The 22358-nt window shown below is 54.1% G+C and overlaps 1 protein-coding gene across 1 annotated transcript; it reads left to right on the top strand.

The window, feature by feature from the left end:
- Positions 1–458: 458 nt before the first annotated feature.
- On the top strand, positions 459–12226 carry Efnb1 (ephrin B1). The gene is made up of 5 exons (XM_046440246.2): positions 459–1374; positions 9814–10091; positions 10847–10939; positions 11119–11244; positions 11461–12226. The coding sequence occupies exons 1-5, from the start codon at positions 1247–1249 to the stop codon at positions 11871–11873; spliced, it is 1038 nt and encodes a 345-aa protein (XP_046296202.1). The 5' UTR covers positions 459–1246; the 3' UTR covers positions 11874–12226.
- The last annotated feature ends 10132 nt before the right edge of the window (positions 12227–22358 follow it).

The following is a 22358-nucleotide window of genomic DNA, read 5'->3' as shown; positions in this document are numbered from 1 at the left end:
GATGGGACGAGGAGCAAATAGGCAGTCCGTGCCATGGTGGTGGGCCCAGAGTAAGACTTCAGGACGTGTGTGTGTGTGTGTGTGTGTGTGTGTGTGTGTGTGTAAAGAAAATGATGGAAGTACTGTAGTTTCCTGGGGTACTTGGGATAGGGCTTGCCTGGCCCAGGTCAGTGGGTCAGGGTTTTGACTGGATGTGCAAGGAGGAGAACATGCCGGTAGCTCTCGAGAAGCGCCAACTTCCCACGGGCAGAGCGCTCTGGGAACCGAGCTAAGCAGAACCCAACCCTAACCGCATGAGCCGCACATTCAGATTGGTGCCATCGGCAGCGCGGCGTCCTTAAGAGCTCCCTGAAACCCCGCCCCCTTCCTGCTAAGAGGGCGTGGCATAGGGCAAGGACCCCGCCACGGAGCTTGCTATTGGCTAGAAAGAGCAGGGTTGGCCTTGCGTTCGCCTGAGCAGGGGAGTAGACAGCTCAGCGGCAGCGGAGGGAGTCTATGCGCGCTGGACAGCAGTGGGAGGTGTGTGAAGCTCGCTCCGGCCGCAGACCCTAGGGCTTAATTGCCGGGGAGCAAGGACTCGGCGACGGGGCTGCCGGGCTACCCGGCTGAGGCTTCAAAGGCGCAAACTGATGGGACTGGCTCGCTCAGCAGCGTCTCCCCGCTCTTTTAAGTACACTGAGCGGGGCCCGCGCTGAAGTCGAAGCTGTCGGGGGGCGCGCAGCCCGGAGTCCCAGTGTGGCCCGGAGGAACGGAGCCCGTGTCAGGGCGACCCATTCGGGAGCCTGGGGACCGAGCTCATTTTGTGGGGATACCCCCACTTCTTCCCAGGGCCGCCAATCCCAGGACGGTCGAGGCGTCGGGGCAGGCACCGAATCCTCCGCGGGGAGACCCCGTCGGGGAGAGGGCACACAGTCCCAAACTCTCTCGGGGAGCCGAGCAGAACAAGGCGGAATCACCCGGGGGCGCAGAGCCCCCGTCACGCCTCGTGCGGCAGAGAGGCCAGGGGAGCTAGTCCTCGGAGGCCGCAGCCCATGCCCGGGTTGGGGGCGCCTGCCCAGTGAGTCCTCCTGGCCGGCCGGGCGGAGAAGAGCTACACCGAAGCCGGCGGGAGGGGAGCACTTCAAGGCCGGCGGCTGCGGAGGATGGGCGCCTGAGTGGCTCAAAGCACAGCGCAGCACGGGAAAGCGAGGAGAGCTTTGCTGAGGAGACGCCAGGGGATTCCGAAGTGCAGCCTGCCCCCGGGAAGATGGCCCGGCCTGGGCAGCGTTGGCTCGGCAAGTGGCTTGTGGCGATGGTCGTGTTGGCGCTGTGCCGGCTCGCCACGCCGCTGGCCAAGAACCTGGAGCCCGTATCCTGGAGCTCCCTCAACCCCAAGTGAGTAACTTATCTGCTCTGATCCCTGGGGGTTGGAGGCACTCTAGGGTGAGGCCGCGCGCCCCCGAGTGCGTGTGGGGAGGTGTTCGGAGGAGGAGCGGCGCCCCATTTTGTCTCCTGCTTTTTCTAGTGTTTTCTTGCTGGCAGGCGGGGCAGGGTGCGGCGGGGTGCGGTGGGGTGGGGGTACTTGTGACCCCTCGGCTTTCCAGCCTTCGCCTCCGCACGTCCCAGATCAAGAGGAGATGATCGCACCAGGCAGAACTGGGGAGTCCGGGCGCTCAAGAGCGCACCCGAGAGCTGGGTGGGAGAGAGAAAGCAGTCCCCTCCAGGGCCCCTGGGAACGTGGTGGTTTTCTCCGAGAGCCGCTCCGGAGGCAAGCTTGACCTGGGTGGGGGACGAGGCCAGAACACAGGTTCCTCATTTGTTTAGCTGTGGGGGTAACGCGGCGCGGGACCCGGCGCCTGGGGCGAGTGGCAGCGCCTGTATCCCCACTCCAGCTTCTCCCATTTTCATTTCTTTCTTCCCTGTTTGCCTCCCTGGCTTTTTGCTTTGCCGTCTCTTCTTGTACCCCCCCCTCCCTGCCGGGGCGGTAGAAAGGCGGGCGCTGCTCCCAGGCTCACAAAGGCGGCGGGTGGAGAGGGGCGGAGTGGGAGAGGGGTTGTTTGTTGGGGAGGGGGTTCGATCCAGCGCCTGTCGGGGGTCCAATGGAGCCGGCAGCAGAGCTTCTTCGAGGGCCCGCCGGGGCGAAGAGTGGCGGCCGAGCGGGCGGCCGAGCGGGCGAGGGAGGTGGGTGGGGAACTAGCGATTCCTGCCCAGGCAGGTTCCTTTGGTCCCCTACTCTGTGTACCCAAGATTGGGGAGCTGCGTTTAGCTTTTTTTTAAGGGATTGGGGGGATATAAAGGAGATCCTTTCTTTTCTTTCTTCTGCTTCCCTCCACAACTCTCTCTCACCTCCAAACAACACACACACACACACACACACACACCTTTCAGGGCGGTGGCTCAGTGGTTTCTGCGCTGTTAGTGGGGAGTCGCTGGGGCTGTTGTGGTGACCTCTGGACCTTTTTCTCTTTTGGCTTGCAGGACTTTCGTTGGAACCCGGGGTCAAAATCACTCTCCAGTTTTCTGGAGGTCCTGGCAGTGTGTGGACAACCCCACACAAGGGAAAACTGGGGGCTTTGACCTGCCCCATCCCTCCTCTCCAACCCCTGTATCTGGAATTTTCACTGTCCACTATTGCGGGCTCCCAGCTAACTTCCCCAGGCCCCTGTCTGCCGTGGCCTCTTGTTTCCAGGGGCCGAGCATTTCTCAGCCCTGGAGCGGGAGAAAGTGGCTTCTTTAGTTCTCTTCTTGGATTAAGATAGGCTTCTTACTACTGGTCGGTGGGATGGCTAAACTAGGGTCAGGGTGGACAATTCTGCTTTGGTACAAGGAAAGAGACTGGCAAGAATTTCTCCCTACCTAGAAGCCAAATGGAGTGCGGTGCTCTTCTAACTGCAGAGGCTCAAAGTGGTCTGGGGACCCTGGATTGCAGAGCCCAGGGGAAAAGGTTGTGTGAAGTGCCCAGTTACCCGCTGTAAGGATGGAAACTGGAAATGCTCTCTGGAGCCTGGAGAGTTGAAATCTGGCTGGGGTAGCCCATCCTAGGGGCTCATGGGAGTGACCTAATTGCTCTCTCGGGTCTCTAACCAGAGATAGCATGCAGCTCCACAGCTGGAAAGGAGCCCTCCTGCAGAGTTGGGGGTGCTGGAAGAAACAAGATCTCTCCTGGAGCTTCCCCGTTTTTTGTGTTCTGAGCCTTTAGTGCTCTGGACGGGTTCACAGGTTTGGGGTGGGGATGGGGGGTGGTAGCGGACTCAGTAGAACCTGCCCGAATTCCATCCTGTAATTTAGCAGATCCTGGGAATGGTCAGGGACTGATCCCAATGCGCCCCCCCCCCCAGAGTTCCATCTACGCTCAGGGGTCTGGAATGCAGCCCTCTGCGTGTGTTGGCGCGGGGTGGGGGGGCAGGAGCACAGGAGGGAGGCACTGCCCTGGGCTCCACTCAAGCTCTGGGGGCTGCTTCTGCCACCGCGCCCAACCCGCAGGCTGCCACAGCCTTTCAAATAAACAGTCTCTCTCTGTCTCTCCCTCTGTACCTCCTGCCCGAGTTCTCCCTCCCTGGCCCATGTCGGTCATCCTCTCACACCCTCCCGTGAGCAGCGCTCACCTACCCTCTCCAGCTCGGCTCGCCTGCTCTCCCTCTTTCTCACACTCCCTCTCACTCTTAGTCACTCTCTGCCTCTTTTTCTCAAGTCCTTTTGTTTCTCGCACATGCCCGTGCTCTCCCTCGCAGGCTCATTTTCTCTCTTCCCTCCTCTCTTCCTCTCCTGGCTTTTGGTCTCTCTCCTAAGCCCTGTCAGGAGCTGGCACCCCCCCCCAACAAAAAAATCTCCCAGTGCCTATAAACCCTGCTTAATTGCTTCCTCATTGGGAAAAAATCAAAATAAAGAAGTGATGGGGCTGGGGGTCTGCTTTCAGGTTCCAGGGCGCACACAGCCCCAGCCTGAACTGAAAAGGGGAGCTGGATGGGCTGGCTTGAGACTCCCAGCTTCTGTCCCAAATTGGTGCTGGAGACTTGGGGGGTGGGGTGGCAAGAGCTGCTACCTCCTGGGCCCCTCCTGTCAGATTTGCCCCAAGAGTACTGAGTGGGGAGATGGGTTTGGTCCTTCTCGAGTTTGGTAGAAATCAGAGTTTGTGTCTACACGCCTGAGTCGGGGGCTGTGATCTAAATGGTCCCAGAGCGGCCCCCTCCCCCAGCCTCTTCCCCCGGAGACCTTGGGGCAGCCGGCAGGCCTCACACTTGAGTCCTCAGCCAAGTCCAGCTGCTGCAGTTCAGTCTCTCAGTCCTGTTCTGACCCCTTCCTGCCCCCCACTCAGGTTCCCCCACTTCTAGGGAGAGGGGAATGTGCCTGAGATCACATTACAAACCTTCCCTATGTGGGGGTGGGGGGTTCAGCTTGACATGTGGGACCCTTGACTCCAGCATGGGTGGGGGCAGCTGCAGACCCCAATTCTTGCTTGCCTGCTACAAGCCAAAGTGTTGGTCCCAGCCCCCTCACAGCTGTTGTAGCTCACAGTCCTGGGGAGGCCAGCTCAAGGGGCCCCTTTCCGGGGTGGCTAGAGACCTGACCTCTTCTACTCTGGCTGATTGGCCACAGGTGGGGGCCTGAGAGTGATGGGAACCCAGCAGTTTATTAAAGTTGCCAGTTGCTCTGCCTCTCTACCCCCACCCAGAGCAGCCAGGCAAGGGCAAGAAGGGCCTGTGAGGTGCGGGTGAGGGCTGAATTGAGGGTTCCTTTTCTTCCTTTGAGTTCTCTGTCGCATCCCCAGCTCAGGTAAATGGGTACTCCTGGATACTACTGTGCATCGCTGTTTTCTGGGGTTAGGAGTGTGGGGAGAACAGGCCAGTCAGGAGGCTGCTGGTTGCCATGGGAACTCCAGGTTTGGGGGAGGGTCCACCCTGTGATTATTAGTGGAGCTGAGGTGGGGGATGCTCACCAGCCTATTCTGGAATCTTGGCCCTGTGAACCTTTGAAGCCCCTACTGGGTGCATTATTTTTGTCTTGTGTATTGTAGTGGTTTGGGATCTGGGCGCTAGCAGCCAGGGGTGTGAGCATTTTCTACTCCAAAACGACACTGGTTGGCATGCTAACTAACAGGCAGGCAGCACCTTGCTCCTTGCCACATAGTCTCCTCTGTAATCTCATCGGATGCTCCCCACAGCCCTGGGGAGTAGGTATTGGTCCCATTTTCCAAATAAGGGGGCATATGCCCAGCAAAGCGAAGTGACTTGTCTGAGATCAGTTGGTGACTTGTCTAAGCCATTCTTTCCACATCATCCTGCTGCCCCGGAATCTAGGAAACACAGGAATTTGAGGTAGGGCTCTGCCAGAGGTGCTGGCCCCCTGCTGCCCCTGGCTTCCACTCTCACCTCAAAGGTAGGCATGCATCTGCCCTTGTGACTCAGGCCCTGTGTAACATAAGGAGTGCTCCAGCTTCCTCATTTAACTCCCTAGGCTACCTCCCAGGGCAGCCTGCTGGGGCCACCTGAATCCCAGGCAGCCAGCTAGCATTGTGGCACTCCCCCCTGAGCTCTGAGTAGCTCTGGGCCAGGAATCTGTCTTCCTCTCAGGGACACCATGGAGAGCAAACAACCTGGAGGTGGTGTTAAGCCTTCCCCAGTGGACACTAGTTTTGGCCAGCTGGGGCAGAGGGGTGGCCATAGTTCATGTAGGTGGTGAGGGTGGCTTCCTCTGGGACTCTCCTGGCTTCCCTGCCTCTGACAGAGCTGTGTGTGTGCCAGGACCCAGCTGCTGTTCCTGCCCACCCACGCCTGGGCGGGCACTGCTGGGACACGCCAGGCCTGCTCCTGCTGCCTCGGGGGCTGGGTGGAGTTGGGGGAGTGAAAGAGGAGCCTTTAATTTGGGGGCTCCCCACCCTAGCTGAGATGAGAGCAGACTTGAGCTCTGGCTTGGGGTCCGTCCTCCACTGGTCTTGCCACCCTAGGGGAACAGGCTCAGTAGTGGTAGGGTCACCAAATCAAGGCTGTATGTGGCTCAGATCTTCTTCTGAGCTTGCATTTGCATGGTCTTCCATCAGACTCCACTTTCACCATTCTCTGATGACCCTGAGTCGCTGGAGCCTGAGGAAAGGGTGGGAGGGAAGGGAGTTTAGACCCAGTGGTATGCAGGCAGCTTTGTGTCCCTGCTGCAAGATCTCCCCCTATAGATCATCTGCAAAAGGGTGGAGAAGGCCTCTTCTGGTCAGAAGATACATGAGGGGAGGGCAGGGAGACATTGGTTTCTGACCAGTCCAGGGCCTTGAAGGTTGCTGTCCCCAGATCCTCTAGGCTTTTCATATACCAGGCTTCTTTTGAGCAATCATGATATTACCTGTAAGCTCAGTAGAATGGCTGAGGGAGGGCTTTGGGCTACCCTAGATGGGAAGGGGCCAACCATAAGACAGGAGCCAGAATAGTCCTGGCTGCCTCCCCCAAGTCCTTTTACACCCTGGGGTGGCTCCCTGGGGTCCCCAGGCTATCAGAGGCTAGGGAGCAAAGGCTTCAGGGGTTACCATGGCGACCTGCTTCAGGCTTCCTGCTGGGCCATGTCAATCCCCTTATTTTCCAGAAAAGGGCTTTGTCTGGGGGTGGCCCCAGGCAGGAAAGCTTGGCTCAATAAGGGGGGGGGGGGGCGTTAATAGTTTTTGAAAGGTGTGGAGGATAGAGAGTTTAACTTAGACACATGTTTTCCTTCTCCTCTCCTACTCCTAACCTGGTAAGAAAAAGGAGAGACATAGAGGGTCTCCCTATAAAGTGTCATTAACATTGCTTAGGACTTCACTCTCAATGTCCACTCTTGGTGATCCCTCGCACTTTCTTGGGTTTCTCACAGGCCAAGATGAAGTTTGCCCAGTGCTGGGGCAGGGAGAGATGCTAAGCAGCTACCAGTGTGGGCAATTAGGGTCTGGGACATCAGGTCTCATCAGATTCCCCTGCCTTTCCACAATTTAGGGGAAGGTGAGTTTCCCTCTACCAGCTTCTATGCAAATGAACTAATGAATATTTATGAAGTTTGTTCACTAAGGTTGGCAAGACTGAGGGGTATTGGGAGCAATAGTGCCCCCTCACATCCCTACCTTGTAGACTTCTGTTTCCTCAATGTCCTTGGGTTCAAGGTAGAACACTGAGTAGACTTGTTCCATCTGGGGCTTCTGGAGCCTGGGTGGCAATGGCAGACTGCACCAGGACAGACAATTCTCCTAGGTGAGTAAGCCAGGGCCAAGTGGTTAGAAAGGCAAATTGGGGCCTGGGGATATAGTTCAGTTGGTAGGGTGCTTGTGTCGCATACCTAAAGCCCTGAGTTCAATTCCCAGCACCACAAAAAAAAAAAAAAGAAAGAAAGAAAAAGAAGGAAGGAAAGAAAGAAAGAAGGAATAAAAGAAAGATTAGCCTGTTTCTCTTTCCAGTACCTTCTGTGTCTTTTTGAGGTACAACCAATGTTTTAGGTTCTCTTAGGCCTCTAGGGATTATCATCCTGGTTGGCTTCTGGCCCCTCCAGTTGACTTTGAACACCTCTCTCCTCAGTGGGAACATTCATCTGATCTCTGGAAGTCTCTAATGTTTCTTTGGGCTCTAAGATGTTTAGAAATTGTCTGTTCCTGCCATCTGGATAGAACCAGTGTGGGCACTGGAAAGTGACAAATGCCTTGGGAACTATAAAAACTTCAGTGAAACTTGTGGGCTTTGCATGGTACATGGACAGGGGCATTTCCTCTCAAATGTTCATTTGGGCCTCCGTCCCATGCCTACTTCCTTTCTGGCATTTACCCTCCTAAGCATCAAGATGGCAGCTCCCAGCTTGGTGAAGCATCATGTGGCAAGGAAGGAGGGCTGCTTTTCTTCATCTACTCCATCCACTTGATGAGTTCCCTCCTGTGGATGAGGACACAGGGTTTGGCAATGTGAAGGCATTTGCTCAGATCTCCCAGTAGTCCCTCATTGTTTGTTCCCACTGTGTGTCATGAGCCTTCAGAAAATGGAATCACTCTCCTCCCAGATGATCATAGGAGCACGTGAACTGGTGCCCTTGGCCAGCACAGCTGGGCAGCATGTCTGTCTCCTTCTCCTTTTTAAGCACTACCTTAAGCCCTCCACTACCGTGTTAGAGAGTTTTTGTCACCAGGGAAATGAAACCCACCCTGCTTGTCCTGGCCCTTGAGGCCTTTCAGTCTGGCCCTAGCTGATCATTTCCACCTCTTTCATCTTTCCCCTGTCCCATCCACTGCTGTCCACCTTTGCTGCATGTTGGATTCTTATGCTTCACACAGGATCCACCTTCATCCTGCTCTTTCTATGGAACCATCTCTGAGCCATCTTTTTTTTCCCTCGACTGCCTCTATTTAGCCCTTGCTGCTTGAAACACCATCCTCACAAGTAACCTACAGCTAGCCTAGGGTTATCTTTCACTAGCTAGAATGTGGGCCTTTTCTGGGCCAAACCGAACAATAAGGTCCTTGACAGTGGGGCTGTTTCTTCTCTTCCTATTTCCAGTCTAAGAAACAAGACTAGGCTCAGGGGTACTTAGTGTTAGTGCCTGATCTCTGCCTGTTGGCAGATTATTGCTAAGAAGGATTTGGAACTGTTGAGTGCCTACTATGTGCAGGGTGTTCTCCAGGTGCTGCCTCTTCTCTCCACTACAACCCTGGGAGATAGGGGCTCCTACCACCCCCAGTTTACACGTGAGGAAACTGAAGCTCAGAGAGATCAGGCAGCTCATCCAAGGCCACGGTTCTAGCCAGGGCCTAGCATTGCCATATCATTCCCCAGTCTGTTCTTTTTTCTACATGCTACTGTTGCACTCTCAGCTCTCACCTGCCTAGGCTCAGAAATGGGAAGCTCTGCCTTCTTACTGTGCTTAGGCAAAGGCAGAGTCGAACGCATAAGTGGCCCTAGACAGCCACCCTTCCCTGTTATACTCTGGTGCCTGGCCTCCTAGATTACAGCATGAACCCTGGCTCAAAAGGCATCTGTCTGTCTACTCTCAGGATGTGGAATGGGAGCAGTGTGGAGGTGAGGGGTCAGAACACAGATGAATGGGGTTCCTGAGGCCCTGTCTTATGTGATTTGATGTGTCTGGGTCGGGCCCCTTCTCCCCCTCCCTCTGTTCTTCTTAGGAGTGAAACTGGCTATTTGTGGATTCAGGCTCTTTTATTATGGGGGTGGGGTGGGTCACCAGTAGGACATTCTGGAGTTGCACCTGGCCAGTTACTGTGACCATCATCCGTTGGCTCAAGGCAATGCCTATTCCTTTCTCCTCATCACACCCAAGATTAATAAGGATAGGGGAAAAGGCATGGGTCCCAGACAGGTTGAGCTCCCCCAGCTTTGGGCTGGGAGCTGCGGGGGTGGGAGTGAAGGCATGTGTGGGCTTGCTCTGTGTGTGTGTGTGTGTGTGTGTGTGTGTGTGTGTGTGTGTGTGTAGGAGAGAGGAGAGAAGGTAGCAGTGACCATGAAGGAATGTGAATGTGTTAGGGAGGCGGGGGGGACAAGGTTGCCACCTCCAGACAGCCTGGGCCTGACACCTTGGTACTCAGCCCATTTGGCCACGTCAGCCCCCTGCGGAAATGCCACATTAGGACAAAGGGCTCCCCCAGCCAGGCAGTGCCCCACCCTGCCAAGCACTCAAAGCCTGGCAGCCTTGCCCATGGGCCACCCCTTCCACACCCTGCTGGCAGTGTGGTTCTCTCTCCCCACCCCCAGCCTGAGGATGGGGGAAGGGCAGAAGGCCTACTCTCCATATCCCCACCCAGAAGGCCCTCATTGCCTGTTCCCTTCATTTTGGGCTGGTCTGGGCCCCTACAGCCCTGAAGCTGACCACCACCTCCTTTCTGGACAGGTTCCTCAGTGGGAAAGGCTTGGTGATCTACCCGAAGATTGGAGATAAGCTGGACATCATCTGCCCCCGAGCAGAAGCAGGGCGGCCCTACGAGTACTACAAGCTGTACCTGGTGCGGCCAGAGCAGGCGGCTGCCTGCAGCACTGTGCTGGACCCCAATGTGCTGGTCACCTGCAACAGACCGGAACAGGAAATCCGCTTTACCATCAAGTTCCAGGAGTTCAGCCCAAACTACATGGGCCTGGAGTTCAAAAAGCACCATGATTACTACATTACCTGTGAGTCCTCCCGCATTGTGTGGCTCTCTTCCCTCCTGCCCCAGTAGAAGCTTCTAAGTGGTGCAGTGAAACCACACACAGTTCAGGTCCTACCCTTTGAAGACAGGCGTGCTCCCCTCCCAGCCTGGCCTTGGAATTCTGGCCCTAGCATTCCCTGTGTGGCCGGCCGCCAGCTTGCCTTGGCACCAAAGGTTGGGTGGGAGAGGCCTCCAATTCCTGTTGCTTTCTGTCTCCTTTTCTTGCCCACCTAAGATCTAATCTTGGGAATGGCAGAGTTGGCAGAGCCCTTTGGGACCAAGCAACTTCTGCCTTTTTCTTATCAGGTAACTGAGGCCACCAAGGGACCTTTGGTCACATGGGGAGTTAGAGATAGGTTTGGGACTCCAATCTGGTTCTTCTGATCTTGAATTTCTTCCAGTCCACGTAGAAGCCTCTCTCGTGATGTCAGGTCTAATTGCTTTGCCTCTGAGCAATATCTCTTAGTGGGAAGGCATCTCTTAATGTTGTCCCTGTAAAAAGAGGGACCAAGGCCTGGGCATGGGAGAGGAGCACTGCCTCTTGGGGAAGGACTTATTCTTAGCCTGGCTGGGCTGGATTACAGTGTTCCTCACAGGAGGGAGGGACGTAGAAAGGTTCACAAGCTGCTTGCCACTCCCTACTCCCAGTTCCATCTCTGTTGGCTGAGGCAGCTTTGAGGTTTCTGGGTAATGCAGGCAGACATTCCCTTCTTCCTGACTTCTCTGGCTTTCCCACAGCAACATCCAATGGGAGCTTGGAGGGACTGGAGAACCGTGAGGGGGGTGTATGCCGTACACGTACTATGAAGATTGTCATGAAGGTTGGGCAAGGTGAGTGGCCAATGTGAGGGTCCAGCTAAGCCTTTGGAATGCATATTCCTGGCTGGCTGGGGTGTTGGGAGTGGGGGAGGAGGACCGGGTTAAAGTAGCTAAGGTCCCACATTTAGATGACCAAGGGCATCTATGCTGGCAGGACCCCTCCCTCTCATCTGTCCTATCCCTGCCCTCAGATCCCAATGCTGTGACACCTGAGCAGCTGACTACTAGCCGGCCCAGCAAGGAGGCAGACAACACTGTCAAGACAGCCACACAGGCCCCTGGTCGGGGCTCCCAGGGTGACTCTGATGGCAAGCACGGTAAGTGTATATGCTCCAATGCCCTCTCAGGCCCCGTCTCAGAAGAAACCTAATCTGGGCCCACCCTGAAAACTGCCACATATCTGTAGTAAATTTGGATGGCAGTGGGCACCCTATGATGGCTTCTTCTGACTCCAAGCACTATTTACAGCCATTAGTGTCAATGGCACCATCTTCCCCTGACTAACCATTCCTCCCTCCCTGCTACTTCCTCAGAGACTGTGAACCAGGAAGAGAAGAGTGGCCCAGGTGCAAGTGGGGGCAGCGGTGGGGACTCCGACAGCTTCTTCAATTCCAAGGTGGCACTGTTTGCAGCCGTGGGTGCTGGCTGCGTCATTTTCCTGCTCATCATCATCTTCTTGACGGTCCTACTACTAAAGCTACGCAAGCGGCACCGCAAACACACACAGCAGCGGGCGGCTGCCCTCTCGCTTAGTACCCTGGCCAGTCCTAAGGGGGGTAGTGGCACAGCGGGCACTGAGCCCAGCGACATCATTATCCCCTTACGGACTACAGAGAACAACTACTGCCCCCACTATGAGAAGGTGAGTGGGGACTATGGGCATCCGGTCTACATCGTCCAGGAGATGCCACCCCAGAGCCCAGCGAACATCTACTACAAGGTCTAAGTGCCCAGCATGGCCTCGGGCCCCCGAGGGACAGACGGCCTGGACCGGACCTCTCCTTTCTCCCCCATGCCCCTCCCCTTGCCAGCTGTGCCCACCTTTGTATTTAGTTTTGTAGTTTCTTGGCTTTTATAATCCCCCATTTTCCCTGCCCCCTGGGCTTCGGAGGGGGGTGTTTGTGCCCCCAACCCCCATGCTCTTGTGCCTTCCCCCTCTGGCCAGGCCTCTGGGCTCTGTGGGGGCGCCCTTTCTCGGAGGGCAGGGTTGGACGCTGATGGACAGCAAGCAGGGAGACGGCCCCCTGGCCCTGCCCCCTCCCTTGCCCCCTTTCCCCTTTCCCAGGACTGCTCGTCCACTATCATCACTGTTTATAATGCCTTTGTGTTCATTTTTTTAGCTGTCAACTCATTTTCATCTGTTTTTTTGAAGAAAAATGGAAAAATGTACAAGGCAGCCCCTCCCCAGGCTCTCTGAGCCTGCCCTGACCCAGTATAAGAGGGCCTGGGGCAGAACGTGGCCAGCCAGGAAGCACAGGACGGCATTTCTTTTATAGGCTCCTTGGTATTTCGGGGGGGGGGGGGGGGGGGGTAGGGCAGGCCAGGGCCGTTCCTGCCCAGGAGGGAAGAGGAGAGTGCCATTGTGCAAGGTGTCCCGCCCTCCCCTCCTGACCCTCCTTCTACAAAGCTGATCCTGGCAATGGGGTAGTGGCTGCCACCCTTCCACCAAAAAAAAAAAAAAAAAAATCCCTTCCTTGTGGGATTCTTGGGCATCTCCTGCCTCCCTCACTCTCACGGTAATTAATGTCTTAATTGGCTGTTGCCTGGGGAACAGGAGAGCTGCTGCAGGCAGATGACCTCATGGGGGGTGGAGGGAGGTGAGGTGCCCAGGTGGCTATTTGCCCTGCAGAGCTGGGAGTTCCCCCAGCCCTGTTCTCTCCTCACCTTCAGCATCCCTTGGCCTGGTGGGGAAACAGAGGCCCAGGGTGGAGACCTAGGCGGGTATAAGGCTAGGTGGTCTGCTCCTTTTCTGGGCTCTAGCATAGTTGGGTGCCCCCCACCCAACCAGCTCCCACTGTCCCTGCTCCCCAGTCTTGGGCTGGAGCCTGGAAAGAGGAAGAGGCTGCCCCAGGCTGGGCCAGCCCGCCGTGCACTTTGACCCCTGCTCCTTGCCAGCAAGGCTGCTAACAGACTGCCACTTGAGTGCGCCTTGCAGGCACTCCCAGAGCGGCCATGCAAGGAGCTGGCCTTACACCATCCACCTCCACACTGCCTCCTAGCCAGCCGCCCACCCCAGTGCCAGGTGGGAGAGTGAGCAGAACAGCCAGCCCCTTCCAGGTGGCAGTTGGAAGGGTTTTTTGTTTTTTGTTTCTGTTGCCATTTGTGTAAATACTAGTCTTTTTGGAAAAAAATAATGTAAAGATGTTTTGTATAAACTCCGAATTATTTTCTTGTTGCTTTTTTCTTAGAAAAAATGAGAACTAAAAAAAAAAATTAACCACATGGAGAAATGGGTGTAAAATGGTGTCATGATGTTGGGAAGTGGAGCGTGAGAGTGTGCACGCGTGCGTTGGTGTGCATTTGTGTGTGTGCGTGCATATGTGAGATTCCGTGTGCCCCAAGTCACTGGTAATGTGAACAGAGTGGCCATCCTAGCCAAGCAAAATATTTCAAGTGCCCCATGATCCTGCTGCTCCCCTTTCCCTCAGGTTTCTGTGTCTCCTTGTTCTGCCATGGAGCGTGGAACCATTTTCTTGTGTCCATCCTTTCACCTCTGTGGCACAGGCCATGGACATCTGCCCAGTCTGACACCAGGCTCAGCTAGAAATGATTGGTGGGGGAGGTGTTCCCATGGGGACCTGGGTGTGTCTGCAAGTACTTCCACCACCTGGCTGGGGCTAGATCTGGGGCCTGCTGGCAGGCCCAGCCCTATTCTGCCTCAGGACACCTGGAGGTCGATAGAAATAACTTCCCAAGAGCTGAGCTTTGGCCGCAGCCCACTGGGGTGGTTACCGGCTGCCCAGTCCACCTCTCAGCCAATATAATCTCCCTTTACCTGTCTTTAGAGCTCGGCCACACCAGAGCCTCCACCATGGCTTACGTGGGGCTTCTGGCTGATAGTGGGAGCCCTCAAGCTAGGGCAGCCCTGTGCACCCAGCCTCCCTCCCACAAGCCGATGAGTAACTTGCTCGGGTCAGAGAGTATGGAGAAGGCCCCGAAGAGGGTTTGGCCTGGATCCCACAGCAGAGACACAGACTGGCAGGGCTTAGGGCCATCCTGTTCTAACCTGGAGGAGCCTGTGGGCCTTGTGGGGGGACTCCCTGTGGAGATGCTAAGACAGATGTCAGGGGAGGAGGGCAAGTGAGATCCCAGCAGCTAAAAATGGGTAAGAAGGCAGTAGAGGAAAGGAGGAGGAGGAAGGAAGGGGAGGGTGAGTAAGGGATCCAGAGCAGGAAGCCCCAGCAAACCAGCCAAGGAGCAGGCAGGCCTCTGCGGGAAGTGGGGAGCGCATGGAGAAGGCAGGGGGAGGAGAGCCCTGGGACTTGCAGGCAGAGGGAAGGGAGGCTGGGCTCGGGCTGGGCTGGGCTGGGCTGGGGTGCTCCTGGAGCCAGCTGGGGCAGAGGCTGTTTATTTGGTTTCTCATTAACCAAAGGAAGTGCCTGGATCAGATGTGGCCTCTGTTGCTTGACTGCCTGCCCAGAGTGGGGCCTGGCCTGGCCAGGGTGGGGGGGTCTCTAACCAGGGATGTTTTAGGCCAGATTAGTGCCTCCAACTGAGGTAGAGCTGGCCCCAGGTTGAATGAGCTCATCCTGTACTTCTCCAACTGAGAGTCCTTTTGTGATCTCCCACCCCACCCAGGATACCAGCTGCCTCCCCCTGACAGGTGGGGGATGGAGTTCCTGGGGCACCCTGGAAGTCTGCTGTGGGGACGTAAGTAAAATGGGAGAGAGAGGGCCAAGAAGAGTATGGGGCATCAGAGAGCCCAGAAGGTCTGTGACTGACTAGCTGTTCCCTGGCATGGGCATTGTGACTGGCGCTAGTTGAAGCTCGGCACGTACATTGTGCCAATCACACTGTGGTGCTTATTAGGCCTTATGGCATAGCATCTTTCACCTGGCCAGCCCCTGCCACTTGTTTCAAGTACTTTTTACCTCCTTTATCCCATTGGACCTCATAAAGTATCCTTGTGAGGGTGGCAGTTGGGGAATTGTTTGTATTTGAGATGAGGAAACAGAGACCCTGCAAGAGGCTGCAGCTTGCCAAAGAACAGATGTCAGGTGAACAGGACACTAGGATTCAAGCCTAGTCCTTGAATATACCGGAAGCAAATAGAAGAGTGAGGGGTGTGACTCACCCCTGACTCCCCCACTTCTTGCCTCTGGGAGGTGGAAATGAGATATTGAGGAACAGGAACCTTCCCCACCTCAGTTCCCTTTTCCCATCGGCCTGGGTCAGGGAGGGACCAAGCCTAGCTAGCTGGAGGCAGGAGGTGTGAGCCTCCTCTGGTGGGGCCCCAGACCTGCCCCACCCTCTACTCTCCTTCCTGTCCCAGCTGGGCCCAAGTGAATGGTGAGTCAGGGATAGAGGATGCTTCCCAGGTGAGGGTGGGGCTGCCTGGCTTCCTCTGTAGGCTGAACCCAGTTCCCTGATAAAGTCAAACAGCAGGTGCTAACCAGGCCTCAGTTTCCTTGAAGAGCCTGGCTTTATAGTACCAGACCAAAGTTCTTGTGACCTTACTGTACCAGTCAATTTTTAGCTCCCAGAAGGCACCTCAGCCAGATGTATGTGGCCTGGCACAGTAGCCAGGGTGGGCTGAAGAACCCGAGAAAGGACCCTGGCCCAACTGAGGCCATCCTAGGTTGAGCTCTGCTGAGCAAGCGGCCCTCTAGCCACTAGCATCAGTCACTCTCGGAAATCCGGCCCGCCCGCCTGCCTGCCTGGCCTCCTATCTTGCCTGGGCATGTCACAGTCCCACTAGACACCCCAGCTGAGTCAGCCCCAGCCTGTCTGGGGACCCTCCTCACCCATCTGCTGCTGGCCTCCTGTACAGCTGGCCAATGGATCTGAGGGTTGGGGCCCCAGCTGGTACCCGTTAAGATGACTCCCCTTTGTAGATTGCTGAGGGGGTGATCAGCCCCCACCCAAAATGGGGGTCACAGAGCCTAGTATGAAAGCAATTTAAGGACATAGGGAAAACAATAATGACAGCTTTTGTTTCCAATGGTTAATTATCCAGCGGGCAAAGAGAAAGCAAAGAGGGCAAGCTGGGGGAATAAGGGACTTGTGAAGGGGTCTGGGAAGGTGAGAGAACTTTGCCATGGGACCCTTTAATACAGAGGAAAGAGCCCCAGGCTGAGTTCCTGGAGACCTGAGGATCTGAACCTGCTCTTCCATGACTCCCTTTTCAGGCAGGTCCCTGACTCGTTGGGCCTTAATTTCCATGTCTGATAATGAGGGGCTGTTGAGAGCCACAGCCGAAGGGGCCCCAGCAAACTTCCAGCTGCCAGCAAACTTCCAGCTGCTGGCTGATGATTGGCTCACAGCGGCCCCAGCAACATCTAGCTGATTGGCTCCTCTGTGGTGATGCTCATTGGGCTGTTTCCCTGCCCTTTCAGACCACGAGCTGCTCATTGGGGGACTTTTTTGGCTCCGCCCACGTGACCCAGCCAATCGGCCTCAAGAGCAGGAGGATTGTGGGAGGTGGAGAGAAGCTTGTGTGGGAGAGAGAGGCTTGTGGAAAGCCGGTGGTGGCAGTTGAGGCTCTGAGGGTTTTTCCTGAGAGGCTGTTTTGTTTGGCGTGTGTGGTTCTAAAAATAAAGTTAGTTTCTTTTGACAAGTGGCTCCTGATTGTGCCCAGCCAGACTGCGGCAAGGGGCTAGTATTTGATTGATTCATTCAGAAAATATTTCCTGAGCACCTGCTCTATGCCACCTCTGGGCACTGGGGTACGAGGTCTTTGAGTGCTTAGCTAACTCTGATTCACTTGTGTGGTAACTGGTTCGTGGGAATGTGGGAGACAGAATGGAGGATACAAAGATTAAGAATGTGGGTTCTAAAATTAGTCTTTCATTCATTCATTCATCTTTTTTTTTTCAACAAACACTGAATGCCTGGCACAAAGAAGACACCAATCAATGGTTGATATTGCTTTTTCCATGAGGAATGGAGGGGATACTTGGGCTCTGGGGCTGGGCTTCCTGGGAGCTCTTTCTGCTTTGGTAGTAGACCCCAAGGTCTGTTTGTCCTCCCTCATCACCCACCAAAGCTAACCTTCTGCAAAGTTCCTTTTGTGTGTGTGTGTGGTACTGGAGGTTTAACCCAGGGGTGCTTACCACTGAGCTAAGTCCCTGGTCCTTTTTATTATTTTTTTTTAACATTCGAGACAGGGTCTTGCTAAATTGCTGAGGCTGGCCTTGAACTTGTGATCCTTCTGCCTCAACCTCCCTAGTTGTTGGGATTACAGGCGTGTGTCACCTTGCCCTTTGCAAAGTTCCTGAACATCTACAGAAGTTATCCTGCAGCTCCAATACCAGCCTGCTTCCTCCAGCCCTGGTCCCAGGTTTCTGGGCAAAATGTCCCCAGGATAAACACTCCAAAGACTGGAAGCAGAAGCTGCCCAGACCAGAAGAGCTGATCTCAGCCCTTACCTATTCCTGTGACCCCCAAGTCAGCCTCTCCTAGGTGTTGGGTTTTGGGTGAAGACCTGGCTTCGGAGGAAACAGATTTCCCCCTTATCTCTGGCCAGATTCCTAAGAAGAGGCTTCATATCAATTCTGGGTTCTAGGGAAAAAGAGGGGAGATCCTGGAATCCACACTTGCACCAAATACTCCACACTTGAATGGGATCCTTCAGGTCTTACAGGAACTAGCTGGTGACCTCACCAGCTGCCCTCATGCCCACTCAGGTGGAATCTGAGTGGAATCAGGGGCCAGAAGTGACAGAGCCAGGACTTTTCTGAGAGCTCCTTTCCTGACCAAGCCCCTCACGAGGAAGGAAGCTCAGAGGCTGGAAGAGACTTACCCAAGGGCACACAGGGAGTGCCCACAAAGGCAGCCCTAGGAACCATCTTCCTTGACTCACAAGCAAGAATTGGTTGCCCTTAAACACTGTGGCTTTGTTCTCCAGAATCCCCAGCAGAGTGTGTGTGTTGTGTGTGATTACAACAAACATATATATATATATATATATATATATATATATATATATACAATATTTATATTGACAAACTCTAAAGTTTATACAAGGCAATTACTAAAACGACAGCATAACCCTGAGGAAAATATGATCCTGGGAGTTTTAGACCTGGTTCAGAGCTGACCTCAAAAATGCACTAACAGTCTGCCACTTTCCCTGGGGGCCCCTCTCCTGCGACACTTCACACAGCTCTGAAGCCACACATTTGCACAACATCCTGGTGCATCAGTAGGGGCCAGACCCACTGGTTCATGGCCCAGACCTAGAACTGGGCATGTCATGGCTAAGTGGAGGCTGGAAGGTCCTGCAGCTTCACCCTTCTGGATGCTGAGTGTAGGGGGCCAGCCTTCCTGGGCACACCTCAGGGCCCACTTCCCTCCCTCCCCCGCACCAGGCTGCCAGGGCCCTTCCGGCCTGCCTGACAGTTAGCTGTCCTTGCCCCGTCTTCAGCCCCCCTGCACACACTAATAGCCATGGCAGTAACATGCTTTCACATGCAAATTGCTATGGAATTCTCAGCCCCTGCCGGTGCCCCAGCCCCCAAGGCCTCCCCCTGGGCAGATTCAGAGAAGAGAATGGAATCTTTCAAGCTGTTAGGGCGTCTAAAGACCTTGAAGTCCAGCCCCCTTATTGGAGGGATGGGAAAACTGAGGCCCAGAGAGGGGACACAGGAACTGCCCAAGTCACGCAGAGAGTTCACCAGGACTGGCCCTCACCCAGGTCTCCTCACTTCCAGCCCATTGCCTCTCCCAACCCCCACACAGCCCCACTACCCCTACCTTCCCCAATCATAGGTTGTTTATTATGAACTCTGGGGTTCCTCCCTCTGGCACAGATGCTCATTCCAGGCACCCCTCAGTGAGGCCTGGGAGTGTGAAATCCAAAGAAGAAAAGGCCAGAGGTGTCCGTGACTTAGGGGCCTTGCCCGGGGACGGAAGCCATTCTCCTTTGAAACATGAAACAAATTTTCCCTTACTTCTCTCTCTGCCCCCCTCCCCTGATCCTGGCCAAACTGCTCCTCCCTGTCCTCCAGCACGCCCGCCCAGTTATGCCAAGCTCTCCCCTGGGCCCTAGTCGGTTTCCCCAGGTTTGCTCATCTTCACTCTGCAAAGTCTGAGGCCTGCAAGGGCCCAGGAACCATGGTCCCAGCTGGGGTGTGGAAAAAAAGAAAATGCCCCTTCCCTTCGGTTCAGCCAAACAAGATGGGGGTATTTTCTGAAATGAACTTTATAAGGAAATGAAAGGAAACAAAAATAAACACCAAATGGGAAAAAGAGGCACATTTACAGAGCACAGGTGTCTGCTCCCAGCTCAGCTAAGGTCTTACCACAGATGGGCCCAAGCTCGAAACATCCGAGTTAGCCTTGAAATCTGCCTTCAGTTCTGCCCGTCACACAGCATTTGACTCTCCATTTCTGACCACCCCAATACCCGGGATCAAATGGCCCTCAACTGCTATTCCACCATGCTATCTTGCAAAATGGCTGCCAAAGTGATCTTCCCCAAACTCAATCCTGATCTTGTCTGGGTCTTCTTATCCTTCAGACTTGTGAATCCTTTCTCAACTCAACATGTCTTTCAGGATCCTGGATGATCTGGTCCTTGCCAGTCTCTTTAGCATCTGATTCCCACCCCTCCCCACCACACACATTTCACACCCCAACACCACCAAGCTACTCACAGTGCCTGACTAGTACAGCCCCCCCCCCTTAAGCCTCTGTGTCTTTCTGGGTGCACTGTCTTCAGCCAGAAATGCCCATCCCCTTGTCCCTGGCCTGACAAACTACTGTTCATCCTTCACCGACACATCTGACTTCGAAGCAGGCCAAGTTGGTGCCCTCTTCTCATCTCTTGCTAACAGCCATGGCACTGTGTGCCTGTGTCTATTTCCCTCACTAGACTGTGAGCTTTTGGAGGGCAGGGACTGTATTTCTTTCCTTGTCTCAACTGGAGTGACACCCAGCACAGAGTTTAGCATGGAGGTGATATCAATGAACCTTTGAAATGCTACTCCAATTGAAGGGGCTTGGCTGGGCTGGAATGGTCATCTCAGGGCTCTGTTCCTGTCTGCCACTGCCCGCATTACCAGCAAGCCAATCTGGAGGGTCAATGTCTTGTTATATTACCCTGCAATAAACACTAACATTTATTGAGTACTTATTATGGGGCAGGCACTTTGCTCAATACTTGATGTGTATTACTTCATTGACACCTTATGTCATTGTGATGTCTCATTGAGGTTCCTATCTGGGGTAGGACTATGATTATCCCTGTTTTACAGATGAGGAAATGGAGTGTCAAAGAGGGAAAGTACCTTGGGCTGGGGTTGTGGCTCAGGGGCAGAGCAGTTGCCTCACACATGTGAGGCATTGGGTTCGATCCTCAGCACCACATAAAAGCAAATAAACAAAATAAAGATATTATGTCCATCTACAACTAAAAAAACTATTTTAAAAAGAGGGAAAGTACCTTGCCCATGACATTCCATTCCAGCCTTGGCACTTTCTACTTAGGAATTCTCAAGCAAGTTACTTAAAACCCACTGTGCAGCTTGTCATGGTGGTGCATGCCTGTAATCCGGTGACTTGGAGGTTGAGGCAGGAAGATCACAAGTTCAAGGTCAGCCTGGGCAACTCAGTGAGACCCTGTCTCTCTCTCTAATATCAAAAAGGGCTGGGGATGTAGCACAGCAGTAGAGCACCCCTGGGTTCAATCCCCCAAATGGGAAAAAGAGACACATTTATAGAGCACAGGTGTCTGCTTCCAGCTCAGCTGAGGTCTAGAAAACAAGAAAAACAAACCACCTCTGAGCTGGGCTGAGGCTATGGTTCCATGATAGAGTGCTGGCCCTGGGTTCCATCCCCAGCACTACAAGCAAACAGGAATCCCCTTTGGGCTTCTGTTTTTTTTTTTTTTTTTGTTATTGTTGTTGTTGTTATTTTGTTTTGTTTTGGTACCAGGGATTGAACTCAGGGGCACTCAACCACTGAGCCACATCCCCAGCCCTATTGTGTATTTTATTTAGAGACAGAGTCTCACTGAGTTGCTTAGTGCCTCACTTCTGCTGAGGCTAGTTTTGAACTCGTGATCCTCCTATCTCAGCCTCCCGAGCTGCAGGGATTACAGGCAAGTGCCACCGTGCCTGGCTGGGCATCTGTTTTTGGATCCAAAAGATGGGACTGAGAGCAGCAGCCATCTCATGAAACTACAGGGAAGATCAAGTGAAAGAACACACATCAAGCCTTTAATACAGTGCTCAGCCTGATAATTGCTGAATAAATGCCATTTGCTACCCTTTCAGTCCTGAGGCAGGCCTTGCTTCCTGCTACTCAGCCTTAGCAGCCTAAGTCCTCCCTATGATGGTCTCTGCTTGGACACTTGAATTGGAAGGCTTGGCAGCCTAGATTCTCTGGCCTCAGCCTCAGCCTGTCACCATGACCACATGTAAGGTCCAGTCAGTGGTGGCTCTTGTGGCCCTAGCCCCAGGGCTTAGTTACCTGGCCTTGACTCCTGAAGGCCTCAGGGAGGAATACCCAGGCCTAACCGTGCCTTCTCCAAGGAACTTGAAGTTCAGGGTCCAGAGATTTGCATTTGAGGTTTGAGTCTGCCACTAATACTGGAATATGACATCTCTTCTCTTAAGGCCTGAGTTTCTTCTTCATGTGTTGAATGTAAATGGGATGATGTTAGCAAAACTGTTTTGTGAAAAGTAGCAAATGTATTTCCATGTAAGGAGCCACTATTTCCCATCAGAATGTATGTTCCTTCAGGCCATGAGCCTGGGCCTCAGTGGAGAGCCCCTGAATAATGAACTAGCAAAGCCAGTGTCTCCCCTACCCATAATCTATGCCCCTCCCTGCAGGACTCCAGCAACCAGAGAGCCAAATCACAAGCAGGAACATCCCCTCTGATAGTGGCCTGGAACACTTCTGGGAGAGCAAAAAAAAAAAAAAAAAAAAAAGATGTGTTGCCATGCACCAGAGAAACCCCTAACCAAAACCTGGGACCCAAAGACTGTTTAGTTCCTGTTCTCTGCAGGATGACTGTGGAGCACCGAGTACTATTTGAAAGAAGGACAGCTACATTTTTGTTTTGCTACTGGAGATTGATTTAGGGGGTTCTTTACCACTGAGCTACATTCCAGGTCCTTTTAATTTACTTTTTATTTTTTTCATACTAGGGATTGAACCCAGGGAAGCTTAACCACTGAGCAACATCCTTAGCCCGTTTTTAATTTATTTTAATTTTGAGATAGGGTCTCAGAAAGCTCCTTAGGGCCTCACTGTAAGTTGCTAA

Source organism: Marmota monax, unplaced genomic scaffold (assembly GCF_021218885.2).
Source record: "Marmota monax isolate L192 unplaced genomic scaffold, Marmota_monax_Labrador192_F-V1.1 WCK01_AAM20220418_F8-fsc00134, whole genome shotgun sequence".
Classification (NCBI taxonomy): domain Eukaryota; kingdom Metazoa; phylum Chordata; class Mammalia; order Rodentia; family Sciuridae; genus Marmota; species Marmota monax.
This window is presented reverse-complemented; position numbering and strand designations above follow the sequence as displayed.

What these genes read in the sequence shown, in the direction of transcription:
- Efnb1 (XM_046440246.2), top strand. Translation starts at nt 1,247, where the DNA reads ATGGCCCGGCCTGGGCAGCGTTGGCTCGGCAAGTGGCTTGTGGCGATG. An exon ending in TGGAGCTCCCTCAACCCCAA is followed by an intron (nt 1,375 to 9,813) that starts GTGAGTAACTTA and finishes CTTTCTGGACAG; the next exon opens with GTTCCTCAGTGGGAAAGGCT. An exon ending in TGACTCTGATGGCAAGCACG is followed by an intron (nt 11,245 to 11,460) that starts GTAAGTGTATAT and finishes CTACTTCCTCAG; the next exon opens with AGACTGTGAACCAGGAAGAG.